At 36.5% G+C, this 26064-nt stretch overlaps 2 protein-coding genes across 4 annotated transcripts; one reads left to right on the top strand and one right to left on the bottom strand.

The window, feature by feature from the left end:
* Positions 1 to 810: 810 nt before the first annotated feature.
* Positions 811 to 24803, bottom strand: Dap160 (dynamin associated protein 160). Of its 3 annotated transcripts, XM_076787174.1 has the most exons (37): positions 24452 to 24803; positions 24272 to 24327; positions 23886 to 24039; positions 23450 to 23598; positions 23137 to 23364; positions 22692 to 22787; positions 21883 to 21978; positions 21139 to 21243; positions 20982 to 21005; positions 20421 to 20582; positions 19840 to 20227; positions 19540 to 19753; positions 19060 to 19211; positions 18879 to 19001; positions 18478 to 18616; positions 18079 to 18396; positions 17636 to 18004; positions 17410 to 17567; positions 17004 to 17205; positions 16209 to 16493; positions 15867 to 15980; positions 15597 to 15692; positions 14916 to 15053; positions 14705 to 14831; positions 14319 to 14483; positions 9901 to 10025; positions 9716 to 9822; positions 9573 to 9645; positions 9301 to 9507; positions 8978 to 9217; positions 8735 to 8881; positions 8421 to 8664; positions 8168 to 8242; positions 7867 to 7941; positions 7256 to 7429; positions 6995 to 7165; positions 811 to 845 (listed from the first exon to the last, which is right to left on the bottom strand). In XM_076787174.1, the coding sequence occupies exons 2-37, from the start codon at positions 24291 to 24293 to the stop codon at positions 826 to 828; spliced, it is 5682 nt and encodes a 1893-aa protein (XP_076643289.1). In that variant the 5' UTR covers positions 24294 to 24327; positions 24452 to 24803; the 3' UTR covers positions 811 to 825. The 3 variants fall into 3 exon arrangements, with proteins under 3 accessions (XP_076643289.1, XP_076643291.1, XP_076643292.1); XM_076787176.1 differs by lacking the exons at positions 811 to 845; positions 20982 to 21005; positions 21883 to 21978 and adding an exon at positions 6248 to 6525; XM_076787177.1 differs by lacking the exons at positions 811 to 845; positions 20982 to 21005; positions 21883 to 21978; positions 22692 to 22787 and adding an exon at positions 6248 to 6525.
* LOC143353813 (uncharacterized) lies at positions 1330 to 6864 on the top strand. Its single transcript, XM_076787417.1, has 2 exons — positions 1330 to 1385; positions 1606 to 6864. Exons 1-2 carry the CDS (start codon positions 1330 to 1332, stop codon positions 5645 to 5647), a joined length of 4098 nt encoding a protein of 1365 aa, XP_076643532.1. The 3' UTR covers positions 5648 to 6864.
* Positions 24804 to 26064: the final 1261 nt, after the last annotated feature.

The raw sequence follows: 26064 nt of genomic DNA, 5'->3' as shown, positions 1-26064 counted from the left end.
GACAAAAGGTTGCTGGAATGCCGCGCGAGAGAGCACAAACGCACCGAGGAGGCCACCGATCAAGAAGAAGAAGAAAGAGAGAACGGCAGGGACCCGTTACGCGTTGGAACTCGATTCCGCTCGATGAAAGATGTAGCAGCGTGTCCCTGTTTATCATTCCATTGTGGAGATGGCTCGCCACGCTCGCGCTCGGGAGAGCCCGTTAATTACGAGCAGAAGCTGAACGTCTTAAAGAGCCCGCAATTACGCCGCGGACAATGAACGGTAATTGCGGGCAACTGACGATTTCAGTTTTACACGCGATCGACGAGCTGGATTCCCGCACCGCTAATTGGATCGTTTGCCTCTCGGAGCGTTTAACAGGTGTTAGAAAACAATTCGAGATTTGCAAAGTAAAATATTAAGAGTCCGTGTTTAGAAGAACATATGCTTCAGACACGAAAACAAGAAACGAATTCAGATCTTATTTTAGAATGACCTGTACAATTTACTAATTCAATTTTTTTCTCGAGTCTTAGCCGCTGTGCCTAAATTAGATAAGCCGTGACGGACAAAATAATTAAATGAAAATAATTCTATTCGCAGCTAAATGAAGTATGCACTGAATAATTTAATCTGCGGTTAAGCTGAATGAGTATATGCAGAGTGGTCCACGAAAGTGGTACACACGAATGTAGTTCATCTCAATTTACTTTGATTGGTTCATTTAATAATTACATCTAATCAAATTTTGTTGACAAATAATTTTACCCGAATTAAGCGATCATTTAAGAATTAAGTGTGACAGCATAAAAATTTGTCCGTATGTACGAACACTATGGCGGGTCATTGTAGAACTTGCCGTACTGTACATTTAAAGGATTAAATTGTTTGTTTCTTCCTGTTTGCACGTACAATAATTAAGGTGAAAATGTGGAAATTCAAGACTAGTCTTTAGGAACTCGATGCATTGTATTTAGAAGTTTTATTTGAATAAGTTGGAAGATATATTAAAAACGGCAAGAATAGTTGATCATGATTTGCAATAGCTTGGAATGATTTCATGCAAAGACTGCTGACGCGTTTACAGTACAAGGCAAATCCGGTGGGCGTACCATGAATCGTGCACGTATCCCGCATGCACGTTCGTAACCATGTCCAGATATATTAAATGTAGGACGCAAGGGAGGACGGTACTCTTTTCCGGCCCCTTTTACTTCACCGTATGATAAACTCGTGGCCCAGAAACACGCGGCACGTAAATACTTAGCATAAAGTTGCACACAGTATGAAATTTGTTATGAATCGGTTAAAAATTATACAATTCTCTAAGACATTACTAGATTTCAAATGGAGATAAACGTTAGTTTAACCAACTCCGTTATATGCTTATTTTTAATTCCAAAGTAAGTTTTCGGAAAATAAAACGAAAACGATTTACTACAATAGAATTGCTGCATCAAATATTAGATCGTCATCTTTCCGAGTCGAAACTACTCTGTTTATGTTTTTCAATTACAAATATATATATATATATATATATATATATATATATATATTTTCTGTCTATCTCGAAGCATCGTATGCAAGTGCATAGTTCTACCAATCTTTTCTTCTTTCATTTAGACATCTTCTTCAAATTATTAATTACAGTGCCGAAAGTAGTAGTCTTGTGATTGACGCAAATAAATGCTTCACTTTATATACACAAGTATTTTATGTATGTATTATAAGTAACGTGTTTGATTATTTGTGCGGTACTCTTCCAGATACGGAGAGAAGGATGCAGCTCAGTTCGTGCACACTGGTACTCGCCATAGCCTGCGTGGCAGGCACATCCTCGGAATACTTGATGGGTGGTCACATGGACAATAATCCACCTAAGTCCCTACTGGAAGAGATCGAAGCTTCTCCGGCTTTGGCAAGAACGTCGCAACTGGATGACCTTGACCTGGATCTCAACGCAGAAGAGAGCACCGTTGCCCTGTCGACGACGAACGAAGAAGATCCTTTGCGTTATCACCTTCCATACACTTTCGCCTTCAACGGCGGCAGACCGTTCTCGCTAGAGAAAGATCCGATCACCGGGAAGATTGATTTTGAGAAAGCGCCGCCTGTGAAGGCTTTGAATTATACCACCCGTTACCAAGATCACGCGAACGACGATGCACAGACCAACAAAGAGTTTTCGAAAGAGCCTACCACTTACTTGCAGAAAAAGATTGAAAACAAGGAGACAGTGGATGTCAGTCCTAACGAAATCAATCCCTATTCGCCAAATTTTCATGATTTCCTGAATCTTCCTGTTCACTATTCATCCGACGTGTACGGCAAAGATAAATATCCGCTGATATCCAATTCCTACGCGAACACCAAGGTTCAAAGTGGTTCGAACAGCTACAGTACCTACAATCATAAACCTTATCACGGAGAGACCGTTCTCTATTATCCAACTAGAAAACCGTACATGCCGAAAACCACTGCGTCAACAACAACCGTGGCTCCTAGAACCACATCGTCTACTACTCCTACCAGTACTTCTACCACCACCACTACAACCACTACAACTCCTAGACCTACGACAACTACACCAACTACTACTACTAGTACCACTACCACTACTACTACAACTCCTTCTCCACGGACGACGGTTTCCACATCCACAAAAGCTCCGGTGATAACTACGTGGAAACCTTCAATTACTACCCCGAAGCGATACATGGATCACATGGATGATTATGAAGACATTCTGCCAATAGAAAAGCTACAAGCTTCTATGTATAATAATAATCAGCAAGGACAAAATAATATAGTTCATAATAGGGATCCGCAAATGAAACCCACCACGATTGGGGACAATGAATATATAGATGATTATGGGGATTATAAGATCGACGATGAAAATTTCGAGGACTACAGTCTGGTGAAGGAACCAACTAATGAAATCGTGAAGACTAGCACCTTGCCTACTACAATGCCCTCTGTTCACAACGTATCGATGACCTCTAGAACACCAGAAACTACTACAGTTACTACACCAAGCACAACTATCGCACCATCAACAGCACCACCTTTCGTTTTCACAGCTTCTTCGACAATACCTCAAGAAAGTACACACCAAAGTAATTCCTTGGCATTCCAACCAAGACCGCAGCGTCCAGTGACTTCGATGCCTTTGGACAATGATCCGAGGCTCCCAATAACTTTTGAAAATGACCATAGAAGACAAGGCGTGGCAGACAATGTTATTATCAACCAAGGTTACAGGCCAAATCCGATCATTAATCAGAGACCGAATGGCTTAGGTGGAATCTTGGTAGAGAGTACTAGTAACATTGTCATACCACCTGATCAAGATACAGTGTCCTTTGTTCTTGGTAACAGACAGAATGTGGATGGTGGATACTACTCGTTGGGCACGGCGATTGGAGAGAATCTTTACGGTGGTTCGTCGGGAATAGACTCCCCTTTCAGACTCCCGTATGGTTCATCGGTTGACAAAGGCAATTACGATTCACAGTTACACCAGGGAACGATTGGACTACCATCGGTTTCCATAATGGATAATAATCCTATTTACGCTGCTCAAACATGGAGACAACCAAATCCTTCTGCTGCCCAAAAAACCAATAATGAGATAGAACCATCTAGAACTCAAGGTACATTCGTGAAAGGCACGGTACTCCAAGACCAAGCAGATGATAAGAAAGATGATAAAGATGTCAACTATGTAGTCTTTCCTAAAGACGAACCCAAGCAACCTGTAGAGGAGCACATCGTTGTTATAAACGAGGCTGACGGAACTGTACACGAGATTACACCATCTTCTACGACGAATAAACCTGTCAGGGTAGATTTACCTGCACCCGACGATGAACATTTACCACAGCTTTCCGAGAATTTGACCCCTCCCGCGGAAAGGCCAAGACCTCCACCGCAGTTTTACTATCACTACCATCACGGTGGTACAGTGAGACCTGATCATCCAAGACCGCAAAGGCTACCATTGCCACCTCGTGGAAAGCAGCCACCAATGCCTCCTCCTTCAGACCTGGGAATCAGGAGACGACCTTATCCTGACTCCAACTTGCCAAATATTTTGCCACAGTTCAGACCCAATGCGAAAACATCTCATGGACACCGTGGTTCGGAATCGATTGGTACTATTCCAGCTGGACAAGCTTATCCTCCAAGGGTAAGACAACCCGTGCAGGTTCATCCTCCTACAAGAAGACCTTTGCCACCACCTCCGTCGTATCTTCAGAGACTGAATCCTCCGCCACCACCGATTCATGCACTTAGAGTGACGAGTGCAGCTTCCACAAAATCTGAGAGCGTCGTTCCGCCTAGAGATCCGGAGTCCACGGTCAAGAGATTTCGTCTCCCAGCGGTACCAGCTACCTCTAGAGGGGAGGAGGAGGTCAAATCGCTTCAGAGACTGTCCAGCCAAAAATTGAGGTTGGAAGAGGAGGAGAGGTTAGATCGTTACTCGGAAGAACCTCCCCAAGTGCCGCCAAGACCTCCTCTGTTCCCAAAACATAGAACGGCTAACCCGCCGCAGGTGGCCACCCTTCAAATGATTCAACATGGAAATTTCGAGGAGGACAACGCGGAGTCGAGTCTACCACCTAGTGCTCCAAGTGTGAATGATGAATCAGACGAGATTGTGACCGATCAAGAGGCAGACAGAAGGAAGTATGATATCAGAAAGACAATGGCTGAACCTCCAGTTTACGTAGTGTATCCTGTGAATACTGCGGTCAATATACACCCTGACGACTCCAGAGAAAAAGATGAAAGTGTTGTTGTAGGGACGCGTGGTCCCCACAGACCTCTCCCGCCAGAAACACTTCTTCAGGACAACGAAGATCAAAAAATGGAGGAAGAACAAAGTCCTCCAATTCATAGTTTATTCAATGGACGACCCGTGGTCTCTGATTTCCCTTATCCCTTAGAGCGACCTGATCCTTCTGTTCTCGCGAACGGGATGAGGGAAACCCCCATATTGGTTCCTAGTGATCAGCGTCAGGAGGAAGAACCTGTGAAAGAGAACAGCGAAGAGAAAGATGACAAAGACTCTAGCGTAAACGTTATACCCTATTTACAAGACTTCGTTCCATTCCCGGCAAGGAAGAACGATGTTATCTCAGCGACTCTTCATAGGCTCCCATCTTCGCCATCTTCTACGCCAATTGCTTATGTCTATACACCAACAGCACACGCCTCTCACCGTATTGACGTTGACGTACGAGATGAAGACAACTCGAAGAGTGACAGTAACGAACAGAAGCCTGTTTTGTTGCCTTCGCAACAACCATCAAGTTCCTCCAGTTCGGCGCCTTCTCCACAAAATTTCATGGCGCCGTTCGTCGCCAGTGTCAGCGCCGAAGCACCCTCTAAGAATGGTTGGAGCGTTGTTGTCGTAGAACCCACTCTAAATAGAAAATCGGATGACGATCATGACTCGTCCGAGGACACTTCGAATGCGGAAGAGACACAGACAGAGAAGAATGAATTCGATCCTGAGAACTTCAAACCACAGTTGTTCGGTGGGTTCAAACCAATTTACGAGTTTCCTACAGAAGACGTAGACAGGCTAGAACGAAGGGAGTCTAGCGAAGTGGATTCAGAGGCGCCGGTCCAGGAGTCTGCTGGCCCAGTTGTTTGATGAAGAAATAGGTTTAATGACTAGAAAATATGCTATTTAAATGAGTATGAATACCTTAGTTTCGAGTATTTTGTTGTCGCAGCGTCCCTTTTGGCATTATCCGCCTCTGACTCAGAAAATAAAATTTTAATAAACTTCGTAAACAATTTTTGGAGTACAAGGGTTTGCATTAACAGGTGCAATGTATAAAAGGGTAATGCTAATTGGAACGCTTAAAAACAAAAAAAAAAAAGATAGAGAAATCAAATATCTCGAAACTTTGCGCGTTGGTGATTGGGAAGGTTTGTTGTCTTCGTGGGGGATCAAAGTTAATTATACAAGTCTGAATATCAAACGATTGATAAATCGAACTGATTCAATTGGGACAGGACGATTAAATGTAACGGGGTGCAAGTTATTCCTTTAGACTGAGCACTAGTTGCTAAAATGATAATGGGTCATCGAAACTATGTATACAATATTATACGACATAGAGCGATAGACTTAAGTTAAATTCAATATGTGTGAAACATTTTTTATGATAATACTTGCACCACTTTGCATGTAATCATCGTTAACATAATCGAAAACGCTGAAAATAATCATCATACCAAGAAATCGTCATATTTATATTAATTTATCTGTTTTAATATAGGTTACATAATAATTTATAAAACATCATCCAAGTACACGTTGTCATTTTTTGTACATGTCAATTCGTATTTATACGCATTTTCGCACTGTCAGTGCGAATGATGTAAATTAAATTATTTATTTTATTGCAAACTTGTTGACGATTGCACTTATATAATAAGTATTCATGCAATAAATCATTCTTAACTTATTTACTTTGTGTCCATTTTATCCATATTAATGCCCTTTTAAATGTTCCACATTTTCTTGAATAACATTAATACAAAAAATAAATGCTTTCTCATGATATGCTATCATTGTTACAATAACAATATATCTATTTGTAAAATAAGAAATACCACGTTTGTATAGAAATTTCTTATATAATACTGTAGTTTGACAAGAATTTAAATAACTACTTCTAAGGAAGACTGAACGTAAAGATTCATTCTTGGCTTTCTTATAATATATAAAAAGTATGAAAAATAACAAAAATATTTGTTTAATAAATTAATTCCCATGATTGCATTGGATACGAGTTCCGTATAATAAAGATTATATCAGGTAATCCTTACTGATCAAGTCTTATAACATGTAATAAATACTCTTGTATCAAAATGGTCCTCTATTTGTCATTATCAATTATTTCTATCTAGCGTAACTATTTAACTAGCCTTAAAGCAAAAAACGCTTATCATATGTGAACACATTATTCAAATTAGCTTGGCATCATACCTCTGAACGTAATACCCTTCTTCCGATTGCCAAATAATCGTAGATCCAGCTTTAACACTACGACGCCTTTCTCAACTTCATGTAAGCGAATGCGTTTTTGGATCGGTCCGCACGAGTCCCTGCTGTCTCTCATTATGTCTGCAACTCTTATCTCTGCTCGACCCAAAAATTCTGCAAAGAATCAATATGTTAGTTGATATTTATTTTTGACCGCATATACACTTCCTTAAGTGTATACAATAATTATGAAATTAACTTTACCATCAGGACTGTAGTAGCCTTTATCAAATACAGTAATACATAGAGTATCTTCAAGCACATCCTTCACTTGGAATTGCATCGATGCATCCCATAAAGGACAATCCGTTCCTGATACAACACCCGTTCTCTCTTCTTGTGAACCCATACTGACTTTGCAGAATGTACTGCATTTTCCTGGGAACATTATTTCATTACCTTGTCTTTAAATTTACTGTATAATTAATATTGATGTAAGAAATTCTGTTCTATCACGTACAACAAGCATAGCTATATTGTTATGTTCTAAGCTAGGATATCATACTCGTGTTATTACTAGACTGCGGAATTTTATGCAAAATAAAAATTGTCTGTGTCAATTGAATTTTAAAATTTTTTAAATGTCTTCATTGCTGTACCTTTGATCTACTCAGTTTCGTTATAAATACATAAAATCCGCAGTCTAGTTATTACATTCATTAATTTCATATTGCTAAAGTGATACTATCTACGATTTCACTACAAATTACAGTACATTACTGTTAGCATTAAATGTTGCAGAAATAGGAAAACAAGTTACTTAAGCGTCACCTCAATTGTTAAATTGCAAACGGCATGCAAGCAGAATATTTTACCTTTCTTGGGTATCATAATATCTTCAGCTTCTACAACTACTAACGAAAGTTTACCCTGAGGTGGTCTCCTGCGAACTATAATCATGCGAGATATTTGTTAGTAAAAAGTAAATCATGCGGTTAGGTAGTGAAGACATGATTATAGAAATGTTCAATGACGTTGTTTCTTCTGGGGGTCCATTCTGCTTCCGTTTATTACATGCTTATAAAGAAAAGAATTAAAGATACCAAACAACTATAAGCAAGCAAGAAGTGCATACGGAAAGAGGAAGAAACACCTTAAGCACACTCGTTTGCTTACCAGGTGTTGTCTTCAAATTGAAACCTTGAAGAACTGTAACGAGTATTCTGCCACACGCTCCAAACCGTGCCAGCTCTGTTCATTCACACATAGTACACATTATTATGTGTCGAATAATTATAATTAAGTATCGATAAATAACAAACCGTCCATTTTTTACACTTCAGATTATTTTTAGTAAAGTTATTATTATATGAGGGCGTATAACTTTCACAAACAATAATACTTGTAAATAAAAAGTAAAAAAACTTACTCGATTTCTGTCTTTGTAAACGAGTCTTCTCATTTTCTGAGAATGTTTTTCTTGCCTCTGTGATTCTTCTGGTCCATAAAGAACATTCACCTGGCGATGGGGCTAGTAATAATATTGGTTTCTTCTGGTCTCTCAACCTGAGTATTTTCGTTGAATTTTCTGTACCTTCACCCCAGCTTAAACTATTCACATTTCCATTAGTATCTGAATCTCCTAAGAACGACAATTCATTTAAAAATATTGGCTGCAAAATAAAAATAATTTAGTTAGTATATTCATATCATTAAAATACTATCGATGGTGATAGTGAATACCTTTCTATACATTTTGAACTTCTGATGCTCATTTCTTTCAAATGAGAATTGCTGTCCACTGGGAAAAGATTTTTTCGGAAGTGTTGGTTGGGCAAACAACAAAAAGTCGTTTGTAAGGAATCCAACAAGTTCCTTTCCACTTTTCGCCTGACACACACACGCACACACACACACACATATATATATATATTTGTTAAATCAATTTTATTGATTTAGGAATATGTATTTTCTATTTTATATTACCTTATGAAGTATGCCAAAGTGAAGAAGTTTTCGCGGACCTAAGGAATTAGTTAAAGAATTAAAAATAAGTTGCTCCTCTAATCCGTCGCAAGCCACATGTGTTTGTAACCATTCTAATCTATCACTGTTTTCTTTCTCTCTAACTCCCTCGTTCACCTGAGTACAAAATTCTTCTGCCTTAGCCAATGCTTCCTGAAGATATTGTTTGTCAGGATGATCATCTGGAGTGTGTTCTAAAATCTAAAATGATTATGTTCAATATAGGACACCATATATAACACCCAATAAATTATAAATATTAATGACACAAAAAGATAGTTTACTTTGCCTATAATTAAAGGATACTTCGTTATCCTCTGCATAGGTTTGATTAAAAATGAACTCAGAGGCATTCCCTTTGTTCGTGGGTCTTGTTGACAAGTGTGAGCCACCTCAACAAATTCTGGTACAGTTTCAGTTAGCCGTTGAAGGTATACAGCCGCAGATATTTGACAACTGCAGAATCTAATGTAAGCTGACATTCTGGGTATCTAGATTACACAATGCATTGTTAGCTGAAGTATGAAACTATAGCATAACAATGAAAACTGCTTACGTTTTCACATAAAATATCGCCGATCATTCTTACAACTCCTCCTTCGCTGTTGTCTCGTCGTATTCTCAAGGTTCTGAAAAAAATAAGTAAATAAGTTCGATTACTAGAGTCATCTTAACGGTTCCTTTTCAAAGAAACACTACCTTAAAAAATTGTCATTGCAGGCTATGATATCTCTCCAGTTGACAAATATTTTGTCCACCTCGTCTACAGTTAAAACTAAGCTCTCAATAAGCGGCTTCTCAAATACCTATGGACAGATTTCATTCTTTATCTTCGTTATTCGAATATAAATATCATTGTAAGGCATAAAATAATTTTTAAATACCTCGTGAACAAGTCTCATATCTTCTATATATGCTTGTTCTGTTGTAATGAGTTCTTTTATGTATTCTTGACGCTTTCTTTCCATTGCATCCAATCCGCACGATAGGTCAGTTGCCACCTCATTTGCTACACATAAAATGTATGCAAAAATTGTTTATTGCATTTATATTGTCCGTCCTTTATACTTTTTTATCCTTGATACAAGGAAAAGAAAGTAATACAGAAATTACTTAGTATATCGTCGCTTTAAAACAACACAAACTCCCGGAATTTAACGTAATAAAAAAAAATTTTAATATTTTGATTTCGAGTAATATTGTTAAAATTTAAGTTAGTATTTAGGTATTGCCAAATAATCGATAGTCGCCGTACACAACGATACTTTACAACGGACAGATACTTTATTTCAATCAGCAGTTTTGCGAACACGTTTGTATATGTATGGATATGTGTACATATGTATAAGAACGGCGTGTATATGCATACGTGTAAAGATCCAGAGTATATTCACATGAAATGTGAACAGAAATCTGATAATAAATACACAACGATCTGAACTTGTTCACACCCGTACAGTGTTCCTTCACTCACGAGTACACCACACACAATTGAGATTCATAATGAGATTCGACATTACAACAAACAAACAATATGGATATTTTTGCAAATAGTAACAATCTTAAGGATTAGCACTACACAAGTATCTCGTCTAAGTGTAACCAGTTGCATAACTTGCTTTACACAATTATCAACATGTTTAGATAAAGATTACAAGATTACAGGCGCATCTAGAATATTTAATATTAAGCACACAATGTTTTTCATATGACCAGGCATATTTATACACCTTTCTTGCAAAGACTCATATAGAACGTGTAAAAGGATCAACCAGTGTATAAATATGCTGGTCTACTGTGCGCTTGGTTCTTGCAGTTATTTAAAACTAGTTATTCCATCAAGTCCCTGATACAGTGAATGGAATGAACCCTAAATGAACATAAGAACGCTCACTAATTTATTTGTTCTACTAAATACAGTGGTGGGTTTTGATGAAAGATTTAAAATTATAAAATAATGGAGTATTAAAATAATTTACAGTTTTATCCATAAGACTCACTGATTTTAACAGAAACAATAAATTAGGTCGATGATAATTCTATAAAACAATAACACTTCATTTAAGTATCCCAACATCGAGATTCATTACATTATGTCCATAAACGTAAATAATAAAAGGTAAAAGAAGATCTGCCATTAAACATAACATGGTAAGGTACCTTACATTTACGTAATTACAAACTATCGTATCCAGGAATAAATTGATGGAAAAACTGGTTTACGATAATATAACATTACTTAACAAATCATTCCCACCAGTGGCGATAATAACTATCTATATCTTTATGATTGTTATTACTGATATTTTAATGATGATTTAGGCTCTATAATAGAAGGCTGCGAAGAAGGAGCACATCATCTTTCATTGTGTATTACTTAGACGAATTAAAGAGAAACAAATAATAACTATGTATAGAATAAATAAATAGGAACAACAGATTTGGTTAAACACGTTGAATTGAAAAGAGAACAATCATTCTCTTAGCGAATTCTAAGCAGATTGTTATCTCCTTTTTTTAACGGCTATGTTTACAATAAAATTTTGAATTTAAACAGAAAACTATATATAAACTTCATAATTGATCAATATTTAGAGACTAAATGAGCATCGTTTATATGGTATAACATATTCTTCATCTGTCCGCATGGTGAAATGAAATTTCAACCACAATATTTAACTAGTGATTCAACAACTCCTTCTCCCTTTACATTGAAGGCAAGCAGAAAAATGATGTTCATATGCTCATATTTTAAATTGCTATGAAACCTTTGCACTAGGCCTTGGCGCAGTAGAGTAACTGTGCAAACCATCTGTGTTGCGCACCAAATGATATGCTATGCTGCTTATGTAAAAAAAAAAAGACAGGGCAGTATTAAAGATTTTTTAATTTTAACATTTCCTACAAAGGGCACTGGTTACCAAAAGCTGGAATAATTATTAACAACCAGCATAACTATTTTTCTAACTGGCCTAACACTTTAAGCCCGACACCAGTGAACTTTTGGAAACAATTTATTTTTATTACACAGATTTTTTTTGTACGTTTTTATTTACACACAAAGCCACTCGAATGTTTTTAAACCTATAGACTAGTGTGAATGTTTTACAGATAGATAGTTCGATATTTATTGTCATTGCTTCTAGTAGAAAGTACTTCCATTTTACTACGGATCTATCATCAAATATAATAACTTATTCACTGAAATCATTTATTAAATATTTCTTTAAATAAGAAAAACAATATTATTTACTTGTTAAAAGTTAAAAGTGAAATGAAGTTTCGGGCTAAAAGTGCTAGTACGAATGAAAGCTGCAGTTAACTTGAGTTCTAAAAATATAGAATGTTTCAAACGAATTTACATCTCATTAAAATATTAAGCATTGGTGATACTAGATATTATTCTAAGTAGACAAAGAAATCATATTTGCCTCGACTTTGGAGTTTTTGGATCAAAGTAGAGGGTTGAGGTAGAATTTGGTGCACATGTCAGGTGGTCGTAATGATATTTACGATATAACTTTTTTTTCATTTCCGTTTTAAATATTTAGCGCTCTTGTATACGCATACGTTTATAAATACTGCACAATAATATCCGCATTGAAACCGTACATAGAGGTTCAATAGCTTCAAGTGTAATGGTCGATGAGACGCATGGTAACAATTTGAATGACAATGAAAACAAAGGAACGAGTAGGACCCCGTACCAGAGGGAAAAGGCTTGCATGTAATTCAAAGTAATATAGAAATGAAGAACCAGCCCTGAGTCTTTCTCTCTTTTTTTTCTCTCATTTCTATGCTCACTGTCTCCGGCGACGAGACTTGTCGGTTGCAACACGTTGTGCTGAGCGTAGAGTCTGCTATCATTCTTATTGCACTTCTGATGTTTTTATTTTAGCCTGCAATGTTGCGGTGCTGCTCTGCTATCCTTTATGCTGCATGTTAAGCAGAGGCGAAAGATAACAATTAGTAAAAAGGATTTATTGATTGAAAAAATCGTATCAAATGAAAGTTTTAATTGCTTGAAGTAGCTATTTCATTTTCTAATACCAACAATATAATAGACTACTTTTCAAATATTTAGCAAAAGCAAAAGCAATTGTAAATAAATAATAAAACAAAAAGTAACTTCAAAAAACCATTTATACTAATTTCACTTGCTGAATCTGCTTATTGATTTCTATCAAAATCGTTAACACCAAAAACTCTAATGCACAAGCTGTTGATGCAAACATAAATATTCAGAATATCAATACTACGTATGTCTCTTAGTAAAAATGTGTAACATAATGTGAAATAAATATATTTTTCTATTGAGTATGTGTAATGGATTTATTGAATGTTTTATGATAGAACGAAACAGCTACCTCAAACGGACAGACGGACGGACAGGCAGGCATGCAGGCAGACAGGCAGGCTGTACGATAGAGAAAGTATTCTGCTCTATAATAATTTATACCTCAAACTACCGATTATAAATAGACCAGAAATGAAATAATAATTACTGTACATTAAACATGTACCATTTTTCCAAGCCAAAGTGCTAATTACAATGCAGCCATATCAGAGCAGGAAGCACACACAACACCTGTTGTGACTAATAAACTTTAAAGAACGCATTGTATTTGTACAACTGTCACCAATTAAGATATAGTTCTTATAAACCGTAGGTAGTAGCAGTAGTACTAGTAGTCTATGTTTACATTCAGCGCAAGAGGAACCGAAAACTTAACAGTTCGATGTGTTTGATAATGATACTCCTAATTATGCCTGTAACCTATAAGTTCCTTAAATAAGAAAGCAACTATTCGGTAACGAATACCATAAATGCGAGTAATATGTTTACAATCACATTAAGGCGAGTATGGAAACAATATGAGCAATGTAAAATATACAGGTACATATTATTAAACTAGAATCATTTCTTTACGTGTATATGTACTAGAAAATTATTATTTATCTAGTCCTATTAAACGACCGTCGTAAAAAAGTGATGGATTATACAATTAACATTATGATACATAGAATGTCAATTTGCATCAACATTATCAGATACTAATAAAAACGAAACCTGACGGTCGTCCGTCTATCCGTATACCACAGATGAAAGCTATGCTACAATAATTATGTTTCATAGTTTCATACAACTTTCATGTTGTGCTACTTTGCTACATACAGTCGATGAAAACATAATTTGATAACCATTTATGATGGACAAAAACATAAACATACTTGTTTAGAAAAAAATTCTTTGTCGAATTCTGAATGTTAAACGTACTATAAAGCAAAAGAAAATACTTACACATTGGAGATACATAATTACTGGGGAATACACCAGACACTCCATTCAGTTCGCCTTTCCACCACTGTTGCTCGTCTTTTGCAGTTACGATTATAACATCACCTTTCCCAAAGCTTAACTCGTCTCCATTTTGCGCCTGGTATGGGTATATTGCCATAACACGTTCTAAAATGGAAAGAAAAACTTTAACGTCTATTGTAGATCATTAAGCAGATACGAACGCATATAGTATTATGTTGTGGTATATGAAATGTCCGATAGAAGGCAAATTCATTACAGTGGTGCTTACTTCGATCGACAAGTTTTATTTAGCAAGAAGTCGTGTTTGTTCAACTTTACTATTACAAATTGAACATTTTCAATTATAATATTTGGAGATTACTTACCAACACTTGGATCTGTAGGGGAGTCTTGATAACCATGGGAAACTGGTGTACTTCGGTTGCTACTACTAGTCAAAGGTTTAACGTAAGATGCTGGGAACCAACCAATCTGTCTTTTCTTGCCACGTGCCTATAAAAATATGACATTGAATACAGTGACTACTAAGAATTCATGTTTTATTTGAAGAATTAATTCGAGAATGCATCGTCGAACCTGTAATTCGCCTTCCCACCATCCGCTATCTGTTTTTTTACGTATCATTATCAATGCTCCTTTCTGTAAATCTAATTGCTCGGAACTAGTAGCTTGATACGGTGCAATAACTTGTACAATCTCAGGTTTCCTTCCTCGCTGTAGTGAGAAAAATATACGTTTTAAAACATTCTGCTTCATGTGTCTCTATTTTCTATACAGTCATGCATCGCTTAACGACGACTCAGTTAACGTCTGTGATCCAGCCGTTATTACTACTATCTTCCAGTTGGACAAAATATAGAATCTAACGATATTGATGATTAGACTGTGGATCTTTATGCATTTATGGCTTATGAAAATTTTCAAAAATTGCTAGAATATAATTAGTAGACACATCATATTATTTGGGATCGGGACGGATTCTCAAAAATTGCGGGATTCCCGAGAATATTAGAGATTGGCGGACGTCTCAGAACGTATCCGCATCATTAAGCTACGCATGACTGTATTCTATACATATTAAAAGTAAGGAAAGCTTTTTACAAAGCTGTGTTTCTTAGGAGATAAAGTACCTTAACATACTGCAGTAGCGGGAATGCCAGCAATGAGAACAAAGTGGGAAGCAATTTAGATTCATTGAATAACAAATACTGCACACTTTCGTAATATACATACACAAACTATTGCCCTACTAATTACCTGCTGTGCTGCCATTGCGGCAAAGTCTGGTAATTCTGCTCTATCTTCTGCGGCTGCTCTTTCATCTTCGAGCTGCTCAGCAGTCTTTTCCTCTTTCTAAACATGGATATAGCGTGTCTAGCTTACTGTATGTTTTGCGATCTAATGAATTTATGCACACGCACATAGTCGAATTAAGGCATTAAATGATATCGTAACGTACAAGGTAGCGAATATACTTCTTGAAGTTGGCGTATACGAAACGGAGATATTAATATAAACGTTACAAACCAGTGCTGCATGACTAGTCGTGGTTACTTCTGCGATCGGCTCAGTCGTCACTGCGGTCGCAGCGGTGGAAGTAGTAGTAATCGCTTCAGTCGCGTTAGTAATAGCAGAGACATCCTGATTAATGTTAACACACGATGTTAAATTATAAAACTCACCACATGTTATGATTATTAGAGGTGTGCGAGAACCCGAAAATTGCCGAGAATCCCGATATATTTGGGAACCCATCCCGACCCGACATTTTCAGGTTCTCGCACACCTCTAATGATTATGAATAAAATCAAAATTTCAAATATAATAAAATTCCATCCGTTAAAATAGTTAAATAAAAAATTATTGCACCTGATCTGGAGCATCACAATTTTCTACATAATTAGCGGGGAAAATTCCAGTTCTATCTCCTATACTGCCTGTCCACCAGTCACCCTCCTTCTTAGTCACCAATATAACTTCTCCTTGATTAAACGTTAGGTCTCCAGGTTCGGCGGAGGTGTAGGGATATAGAGCCATGTAGTATTCATTGAGACCATCAACCACTGCAGCTTGACTACCAGTAATTTCTTTGACATACGACTTGGGGAACCAACCATTGACTCCATCACTAGATGTGCCGTACCACCAATCACCCTAATTACGCACATAATAGTTTGTACAATTTAATACCTTAAGTGACATGGAAGATTATAATTTTTAACTTATCTGGAATGATCTCGAACCCGGAAATTCATATGTACATATTACGCGATTATTTTTTGCTACTCAAATTCACTTTAACAGGGTGAAATCGACTCTTAAAAATTCGGCTTTTTTCTAATTATATAAACAATTGATAAATGTTTTATGTTTGTCTGGGAACTTTCTTCTTATTCAGCCGAACTTTCAAAGGTCGATTTCACCCCCTCAAAGTGAATTTGTGCAGCAAAAACAAATATTGGGTAATACATAGCCACATATGCACTACATATCTTCAAATTCTCATAACAATTTTTTGAATTTTCGGGTTCGGGATCACTAATGAAGTGTGTATATATTATTACAGCGTTAATACATACGATACAAATGGTTCCAAAATGTTAGTTGTACCATACATGTCATCTGTAATACTACCTCAATAGATAGTATACAAAATATGATTACCTGCTGTTCAATGACTTTAACAAGATCTCCTTTCTCAAAAGCAAGATGTTGCTCAGTTGTAGGTCGATACTGAAAGAGAGTTGTTGCTTGGATATCACAAGCTATGCCCAATCCAAGAGTAGGAATAATAGGTTCAACAACAGGAGCTTCTCCTCCTAATGAACCAGCATCGGATACATTCTCAGGAACTTCAGCTATTCCCCTGCAATTAATAAAAATAAAAGAAGATAATAATTTCACTCCTTTTAATAACATGCGCATTTTGTAGAGGTGTACGAGAACCCGAAAATGTCGGGAATTCGATGGTCAGGACGGATCGGGAAAAGTCGGTTCTTGAAAAGTTCAGGATTCTCGAGAACCCGAAAACGGGTTCTCGTACACCTCTAGTATTTTGTATTTCACTAACTCTAAAGTTCTCTTTTCCACACTGTCCTGTTGTACAAAAGCATTGTCATTTCCTGTTACAGCATCTACTCGTTCGACATAGGATTCAGGGAACCATCCGATGTGTCCCCGAATTTCACCGGCTATCCATCCGGATTCGGCATTTTGAACAGGTGGTACCTAAGTTACATATAAATGAATAGTTTAGTTTTTACTTCAGCATATCCATCTGATTTTATAACAATTACCAAAATAATATCGCCAGGTTGAAATGATATCTCATCTTGATTTCTGGCTACGAACTCGTACAAAGCTCTATATTTCATGACTCCTGGAGTAGCTTCCTCCACTGTGGAAGCTGTGGTATCGTCGCTGACAGGCCAAGCATTGTCATTAGTTGGCTCAGTAGTGTCATTCCAAGTATTATCACCCCAAGCAGATGTATAATCGGTTCCAGCAACGGTACCACCACTAGCTCTGAGTTCTAAGACTTTCAATTTCTTCTCTTCGAACGAAATATGGAGATTCTTGCAATCGGTTGCTAAATTTTGTATCTGTGTCTTAATATCTTGAAGTTGGCCATTGTTATTTTCTATATCAGCCATTTTGGCATCAATCTGTCAATATAAATATCATGTTTGAAAATTATTGTACTTTAAATGTTGGTTTACTTCAGTATATTTATGTATACCTCTTGCTGCAGATCAGCAATTTTATCCTTCATTTGTTTAAGAGCGATCTGTTTATTGTTATCTAATGCCATTTTTATTGCTTCCTGCCCTGCGGATTCCATACTTGCGTTTAATTTATTTTTTGCTTCGATACGAGCCTTCTCTTGACTCAAAACTAGTAATCTTTGGTTGTGTTCGCGAAGTTTATTCTTTAAGGCAGCCATCTCTTGTAACTGTGCATCACGGGTCGACCGCATACCGTCGATAGTCGTTTTAACACCAGAGACACCCACTCTAGTGTCACAAATTTTTTGTGATAATTCCTTCACTTTGTCGTTCTATAGAAATGAAATTATAAATTACGCAACGTACATTATACGAACACGGTTCATTTCGTTGGTAACATACTCAATACTCACGAGTGTTCCAAGTTCAATAGTTAACGTTTGATTCTTTGCTTTCAACTTAAGCAATACATCCTGTTCCTTTTGCCTTTGCGTCTGTAATTCCTGTGACTTCTGATTCTCCCATTCCAACTGCCTTTGTCTCTCCATTTCTCTGTAAAACGAAATAAACTTATTAGAATCCATTATCACTTTGAGTGCCACATCTCCCAAAAATGGAAGACAGAATTATTTATTCAGATTTGAAAATTAATTTTTACGATAATGTATTCAGTGTATCAAATTTTCTTAGGATGTGCAAAATGTAAGAAGCTTGAAAAAGTACTTGGTGTAATACGTTTTAACTTTTCAAGCCTGATTACATTAAATAAATTACTTTGATGTTATCGAATTAAAAAAAAAAAAGTTCAATTTACTTCCGTGCTGCTTCTCTTTGTTCTTGTGCTCTTTTTCGTTGTTCCTCTTTCTCCTGTTCAATTTCTTTTTGCCTCTGCATTTGCTTCTCTATTTCTGCTTGTCTACGTCTTTCTTGCTCTAACCTGTTACATTTTTTTTTCATTAACATAAAAATGGAGAACCAAAGTAGAATTCACTTACCTAATTTTTTCCTGTTTCTCTGCTTCTTCTCTTTCTTTTCTTTCGCGTTCTTCCTGTTCCTTCCGCTGAAGTTCTAACAATGCTTTGCGCCTACGTTCCAATTCGGCCTGTCCCTTTTCAAAGTTTTCTTTGCGCTTGTCTTCAAAAGACGTCTTAATACGAGTAAACAGAAAACAAATATTCAATAAATGTTGGACGCAAAAGACAGGTTTTAACACAGTATTTACCAGCGATTATTTCATAATTTTTTAAAGTCCAGAGTCCACGACTAACGAATTTTTTATAGATCTTTCAACAGCAATTGAAATTGCAATCGTAAACCAACAAATCATCTCCAGTAACTTAATCTAGTAACTTCGTTTGAAATTATTATGTAAAAGAAAACCTTTAAGTTTCCTTTTGGTACAGCACAATTATTGAAAAGCTTCTTAACAAGCTACCAGTAGATAAAGTAATGAAAACTTATAAAAGGAATTTTACCTGTGGCATACCAGCTAATGGATCAATGCTTTCTGTTCCACCCTGTGAAAGTGTTAAACTGCTCTGCCGCTGACGTCTGAATGCAGGTGGAATTAGTTCTATTGGAAGTGCGGCGGGTATCTTTTCACCAATCTTAGCAATATCACATAAATGCATTGCTAACACGAATTCGTCGCAGCTCAAACGGCCGTCATGATCCATATCCGAGAGCGTCCTAATAAAGCAATCGCATTCTATAGAAATATTATGAATCATCACATTAATAGTCTCTATTGAATGTATACGATTATGTCACTATACCATATCTCTGCAAGTTTTTGTTGCGGTAATTGTGACTGCACCATAATATTTCTAGCTTGCGGACCAGACAAGAAACCGGTTCGTGTTCTATCCCAGGTATTGAATAATTGAGTATATTTTAATTTTGTTTGATGCGGTACAGCCCATTCAATAGTTTGTGGAGAACCCACTGAATGCTGACTATGCTGACTGTGCTGACTATGCTGACTATGTTGTGAATCAACCGAACCCACTCTATCTATGCTTGGCGGGCGTGCTGTTGTACTTAATGGTGTGCTTGTGGATACTGGAGTCTGAGTAATTACACCGTTCACTAATGCTCCGCTTGCCGTAGTGGATGACGCTAGGGGTAAGCCTACATTTGGAGGGGTTGACACTACACCAGTTCCTAAAAAAGTATATAACTATTGGCACATCAGTCATGTATCGTTAATTATCATCACTAATTCAATTGCGTACACATGAAATTATTAAAGAGTCAATTAATCCTTTGCCACACTTGTGTCGATAGTTTCGCCGATATTGTAAGTAAAGCAAGGGATTAATAAACGTTAATTGAAAATATTTAAAAATTTGTATACCAGTAGACATTGGTGCAACAGATGCTACACCATGGGGGCCGCCAATTGGAGCAGCCATACCAGTGCACATTGGTTGCATCGACATTGTTTTACCCATACCAAAAGCAGCAATCGGTGTTGGATTTGTGTTTATAGGAGCGATTGGCGCTACTGGAGCCATACCTGTTTAAAGTAATTTAAGTATTTAATGTTAATGATTGATGCTTATAATAAAATAGTTAGCCTTACTAAATTGTATAAGTTCGAAATTAGTGACTTCAAAAATAATACTATTCTTGTCTACACAAATGAATAAAGAATTATATAGTTAATCCTCTGTTCAAATAAATTACCAATTTAGTAGGATTTTCTATAAAAATGGTGTTACTATTAGTCCTACACTAGAATAAACTACCAAGGATTATATGTATTGAAATTTTATATTATAAAATAGAAACTTGAAAAACTTTACAAGTATTATAGACAAAAATATAAGCTCCGTTATTTATTAACAAAAATTGTACTTTCAAAAGTTAAGCTGTACTTTCTACAACACACAATGTGCGACTGTATCAAGGATACCTGGTAAATCAAAATCAAGTAAATCTGCAAACAAAAGAATAAAATATCGTTGAGAACTCAATGTATTGTCTTCTTTAGATCTGCTCAAGTAACAAATAAAAGTAAAATGTAAAGAAAATTATAACTGATTTGAATGTTCACAATAAATTTGCATTACCTATGGCAGAATTAGTCACTGATCCAGCTGTCACTGGACTATTGGGGAACGAAGGTGGTGCAGGCTTTGGCGGAGGTCCGACAGTAGCAGGTATGAAGTTTGCCCCTGAAATTATACAGTGTCAACTAACCATCGACCTAATACTATTTTATTCTAACTGCAAAACGTTCAGTACAGTGAGATACTGTAAAGAAAATATAGGAGATTAGCAAATAAAATAATAATGTACAAAGGAACTGTAACGAATTGGCAACTAAAATTCTTAAAATGTCTTGCAATCATTACAAAATTGGAAGCATAATCGCTAGACTGCGGATCTTTATGCAAAATAAAAATTGTCCAGCTCATTTGTGAGAAACCGAAAGTTAAAGGAAATCTATTTTCTCTTTTAATCATCTCAAAATATCTAAAATAATGTAATAGTATCATTAAATTCTTCGAATGTCTATTCAGTTTTATATTAAACCTATTCATTTTGTCAAAAATGCATAAAATCCGCGGTCTAATAATCACATTATGTATATACATATGTATATAATCCACAGAGATTATTTTTAACAGAAAGTGTATGATGTCATGATGTATGATACAAAAAGGAATCATTTTTCTGCCTGAATATACAATAGATCTAGAAATACAGGGAGCTAATGTCTAAGTTCACATGCGTTATCTACTCCACTTTTAAAAAACTTTTAAAAAACAATATCTATTTTCTTTGAATTTCTTTTATGCCTTGAGACATACCAATATTTGTGGGTGGTGCAGGTCTTTGAGGAGGACCACCACTAGGGGTAGTAGTAGTGGAAGTGGTAGTAGTAGTACTTGAAGAAGGCACGATTCCTTTTTTTTTGCAGCACAAATATTATATCATTGTATAGATGTTGTATAGGTGTAAGTAGCACATAAAAGAGTCAGCAGAGTAGAATGTATATAATATGCATAGTCAGTAAACAAAGCCATTGTGACACTCATAATATAAAATTACATATTTTAAAATTAGAACACATATATACAAAAGCAGAATGTCTATATTGACAACAAATCCATGTATAATATATGCCATAGAATAGTACGCCTTAGACAAATAAACACACAGAGAAGAAATGATAGTATACGCTTAATGATATGTGTTTGTGTTCCTACATAAGTGTGGCAATTATACATATAATGCATAACATGAAGTAATGCTGTATAGTAATACTAGGTTCATATTACAATATATACGTATCCATTGATCATTCTTGTTAACAATTAAAAGTTCTTAATATTATTGTTAATTTTAAGCTTTATTATACATTAGTGTCAAGTATGACATACAAGAAGTAGTTAAAATGTGATAATTTATTTTCCATGCAAAACTGAGATTCTGCATTCAAAGTTATAAAGCATATACCACAATAACATATTATTTCATACTGTTATGATTATGTCACATCAATAAGAAAGAAAAAACAACGAATTGTAATATTTTGAGAAGCCTCAAAGAAAAAATCGAAGAGAAGAAGACCCAAACGTAATCATTCGTATGCAAACATCCAATTTTTATAACATACCCACAGAGGGTGGTGGGGGTCGAGCGAGTGGCTTTGACGCTGTGTGAGTTGTGGCATGTGTAGTAGCAGCCACATTCGGCCTACTTTGTCGTGATGCTGTGTAGTATGATGCATAAGTAAAATAATGCTAAATAGTGCTGCTCATTAGTTAAGATGTTTCTCATTTGAGAAAACCATACTAAGTATTCGCATGAATTTAAGTAGATATCGATAACAGTAAGAAAATCGATTATTCTGATTCTCGAAACTGAAATATTTAGTTCTTGTGCAATGTATAACAACTGTAAAGTCAGCTTAAGGCACGATATTGTATTTGTTATGAAATACAATGCTTATCATTAGTGTAACAGTCTAGATGAAAATCTATCTATACTTTCATGATGTACACTTTTGTTTAAGTACTTCTTAACGATTGAAATACAAATACATATACAAAGCGAATTACCTGGTAAAGTCATGGGTGAGGCAGGTCTAATTGGATGTCCAGGTAATGGTCCATTCGATGGTGGAGGGCCTATTAGAGGACGTGGAATCGATCCAGTCATGGGCATCCCACTGATTAAAGGTTGTACCGTTACTGGTGGGGGTCCAGTTAAATTCACTAAAGAAGCAACACTATTGTGCGGGGGTATACTGGCAGCTCCATTTGTTAAGTTTATCGCACTGGTATCACCTAGATACAAATGTAGAACAAAACAAATATGCATATAAACGATCCTTTAAAGCAATTCTAATTGACTTTCATTGTAAGTACTCACTAATAGAAAGTGCCTTTAAACTCTGCACCAAGATCGGTGGCAATGCATCAGGTATCTCAAAGCCACGCAATTTTAAAGTAATTAATTTACAAGCAATACTAAACTCATTTATATCCAGTTTACCATCTGAATCTGTGTCCGATAGAGACCTGCATAAAAATGACAACATTAGATAACTGTATCAAGTTGTCTGTAATTTAATTGTGCTTCAATGATGCTGTCAAAAGTACTAGAGATTTATATTGAACATAGAAGTGGCACTAGTTAATATTAAATGCAAATATTACATTTTTTAAGTATAAAGATTACAGCATAAAAATAATATATAATGTCATATTATCGTCATCAAGGATATAAAGCTAAGAAAATCACAATTATCTTCCAGATCACTTGGCAGCAAATGTCAAAGCATTCTGATGAAAAAAAAAAACAATACCATATTTGCCCAAGGACTATAGGTGGAAGTTGAGACTTTAGCAAGAACTCTTTTGCCTGTCCTCCAGTGACAACACCATTTATTGGTTTTAAAGACTCAAATTGTTCTCTGTATCTTGCACGTTCCCTGGGTTGGATCACCCAGGGATCCATACCTAGAAAAAATGATTATTCTTTAATTTTTCCCATGATACTTTCCACGAAAAAGTTTCTTCTGAATGAAACCATGCAATTTTAGAACACGATTCGCTGTTTCATGAACAATACGTGCCAAATGGAAGATTAGTGACGGTATTCGTTGTTTCCCTACAGACAATTGCTGTCAACATGACAGATCAACCAAAAAATGATTGTCAGCTACGAATCGAGAAAAAAGAAGAGATTTACCTGGTGTTTGTGGGGTGGCCATCTCTATTCACCCGTAGGTGACCACCGAACTGAATCTGCAACGAAAGAAAAACAGTAACTTTCACAGAAGCATTATCTCCGGAAACTCGGTCGGGATATGTGGCGATTTCAAGGTTAGGTCACGGTGATCGATCCTGGCAGGAATGACTCGAGATATACCTCACGAGAGAAGAATTGTCGAAACGCTATCAATTCAGCGTGGATTCAATCACGAATAAATCCAATTAACCAAATAAGAGCGGGGTCATGAACTTGAAGATTGATCGGGGCCCTAACGCACACGTATAAGAGCAGCAATTTTTCTCACACCAATGTATACGAACATACGACAGTGAGCCGCTTCCCCCGCTCGCGAATCCTTCTACAACTTTACTGAACGAAATTCATGATTGCGAATCGCGACGTTAGCGATCCTCCGCCCGATACAACGAATTCGTAGAATTTCAGAACTCTACCGACGATACGCGGGTCGGCCCACATTGACTGACGTACATACGTCACTTTCACGACCTCGGCTATTTCCGGAAGTCTTCGGTTGGAATCGATAGCTCGGCCGAAACCGTTTCGTTGATCTTCGGCAGAGATCGCCCCTTCCGCATCCCCTTCGTTCAAATTTTCTTCTCCTTATTTTACGCGATAATAACAAACTAATCACTGAAAGACAATCTTAGTTGAACATTGAACAGAAACAAGAGAAAAACATTAAATAATTAATAAGGCTGCGAGTGATTCGTAACTTTACTTTCCACGCAGCTGTTTCGTAAACTACTTACAATCGTTTTGCACTGTGCCTAATACCGTATTATAATGTTGCAAAATAAAAACATCAAACATATCGCATATTCATATTGAATTGATGTGGAACATGCACTGTCATTGAAAACTAGTTTAGAAATACACACAACGTAATATAACACATGCATATAACAATGAAGTAACTTACATACTGTAAATTATCTCTGTTTAAAAACGAAACCGAAGATAATTACACAAAGTGATAAGTATTTACATAACGTATTGTTTGGAACTTAAATAGTGAAAATGCTATTTACTAAAGGCTAATTTATACTATCCGCACAGACACGGAACTGTTCCGTTCAGCACCGATCAAACAATTTGAATATAGCTGTTTATACTATCGGATCGTATCAGCACAGGCACGTGTCGGAAACTAAACGAAGAAAGTATGCATTATTACAGTATTGTTATACTGAAATGGAACCGTTCTGTGTCTGTGCGGATAGTGTAAAAGTGGAATTGTCTGTCGATTAATCGATATCAGCAAGGTACAAAATCGGTTATCGAAAGGTTCTACTTGAGATGCCACGTGCGACTTTACAAACGTACCGCTTTTGTGTAACAATAAGTACTTTTATTGATTCGAACCCGAGTTCGGGTTAGGCACCCGGCTACTTGAATACTTGGATGCTGTCCTATGGTATCGTGTCTGACCCGAATAGACTGCGTAAAATCGAAGCGTAAAAAGTGGCGATCTATTCGATGGTATTTATTATGAGGTTATACTCACCGATCAATGCTTCATGCCTTCGTCGATTAGTCTGCTAATGATAGTAGTTCGATACTTTCAAATGTTTTCAAAAATCTGATAGAAAACACGAAAGAAACAGTAATCACAACAGACCGAATAATATGATTATTCCTAAATCGTAGAACAACTGTAAAATATAACTTCAACGACCGCAAGTACAGTCACTTTTAAAGGTATAGTTCTCGTGATTGATATGAACACCAGTTCAGATAAGTTCTTGAGT

Source organism: Halictus rubicundus, chromosome 4, assembly GCF_050948215.1.
Source record: "Halictus rubicundus isolate RS-2024b chromosome 4, iyHalRubi1_principal, whole genome shotgun sequence".
Classification (NCBI taxonomy): Eukaryota; Metazoa; Arthropoda; class Insecta; order Hymenoptera; family Halictidae; genus Halictus; species Halictus rubicundus.
Note: the sequence above shows the minus strand (reverse complement) of the source record. Positions and strands in the feature narration are given on the sequence as shown.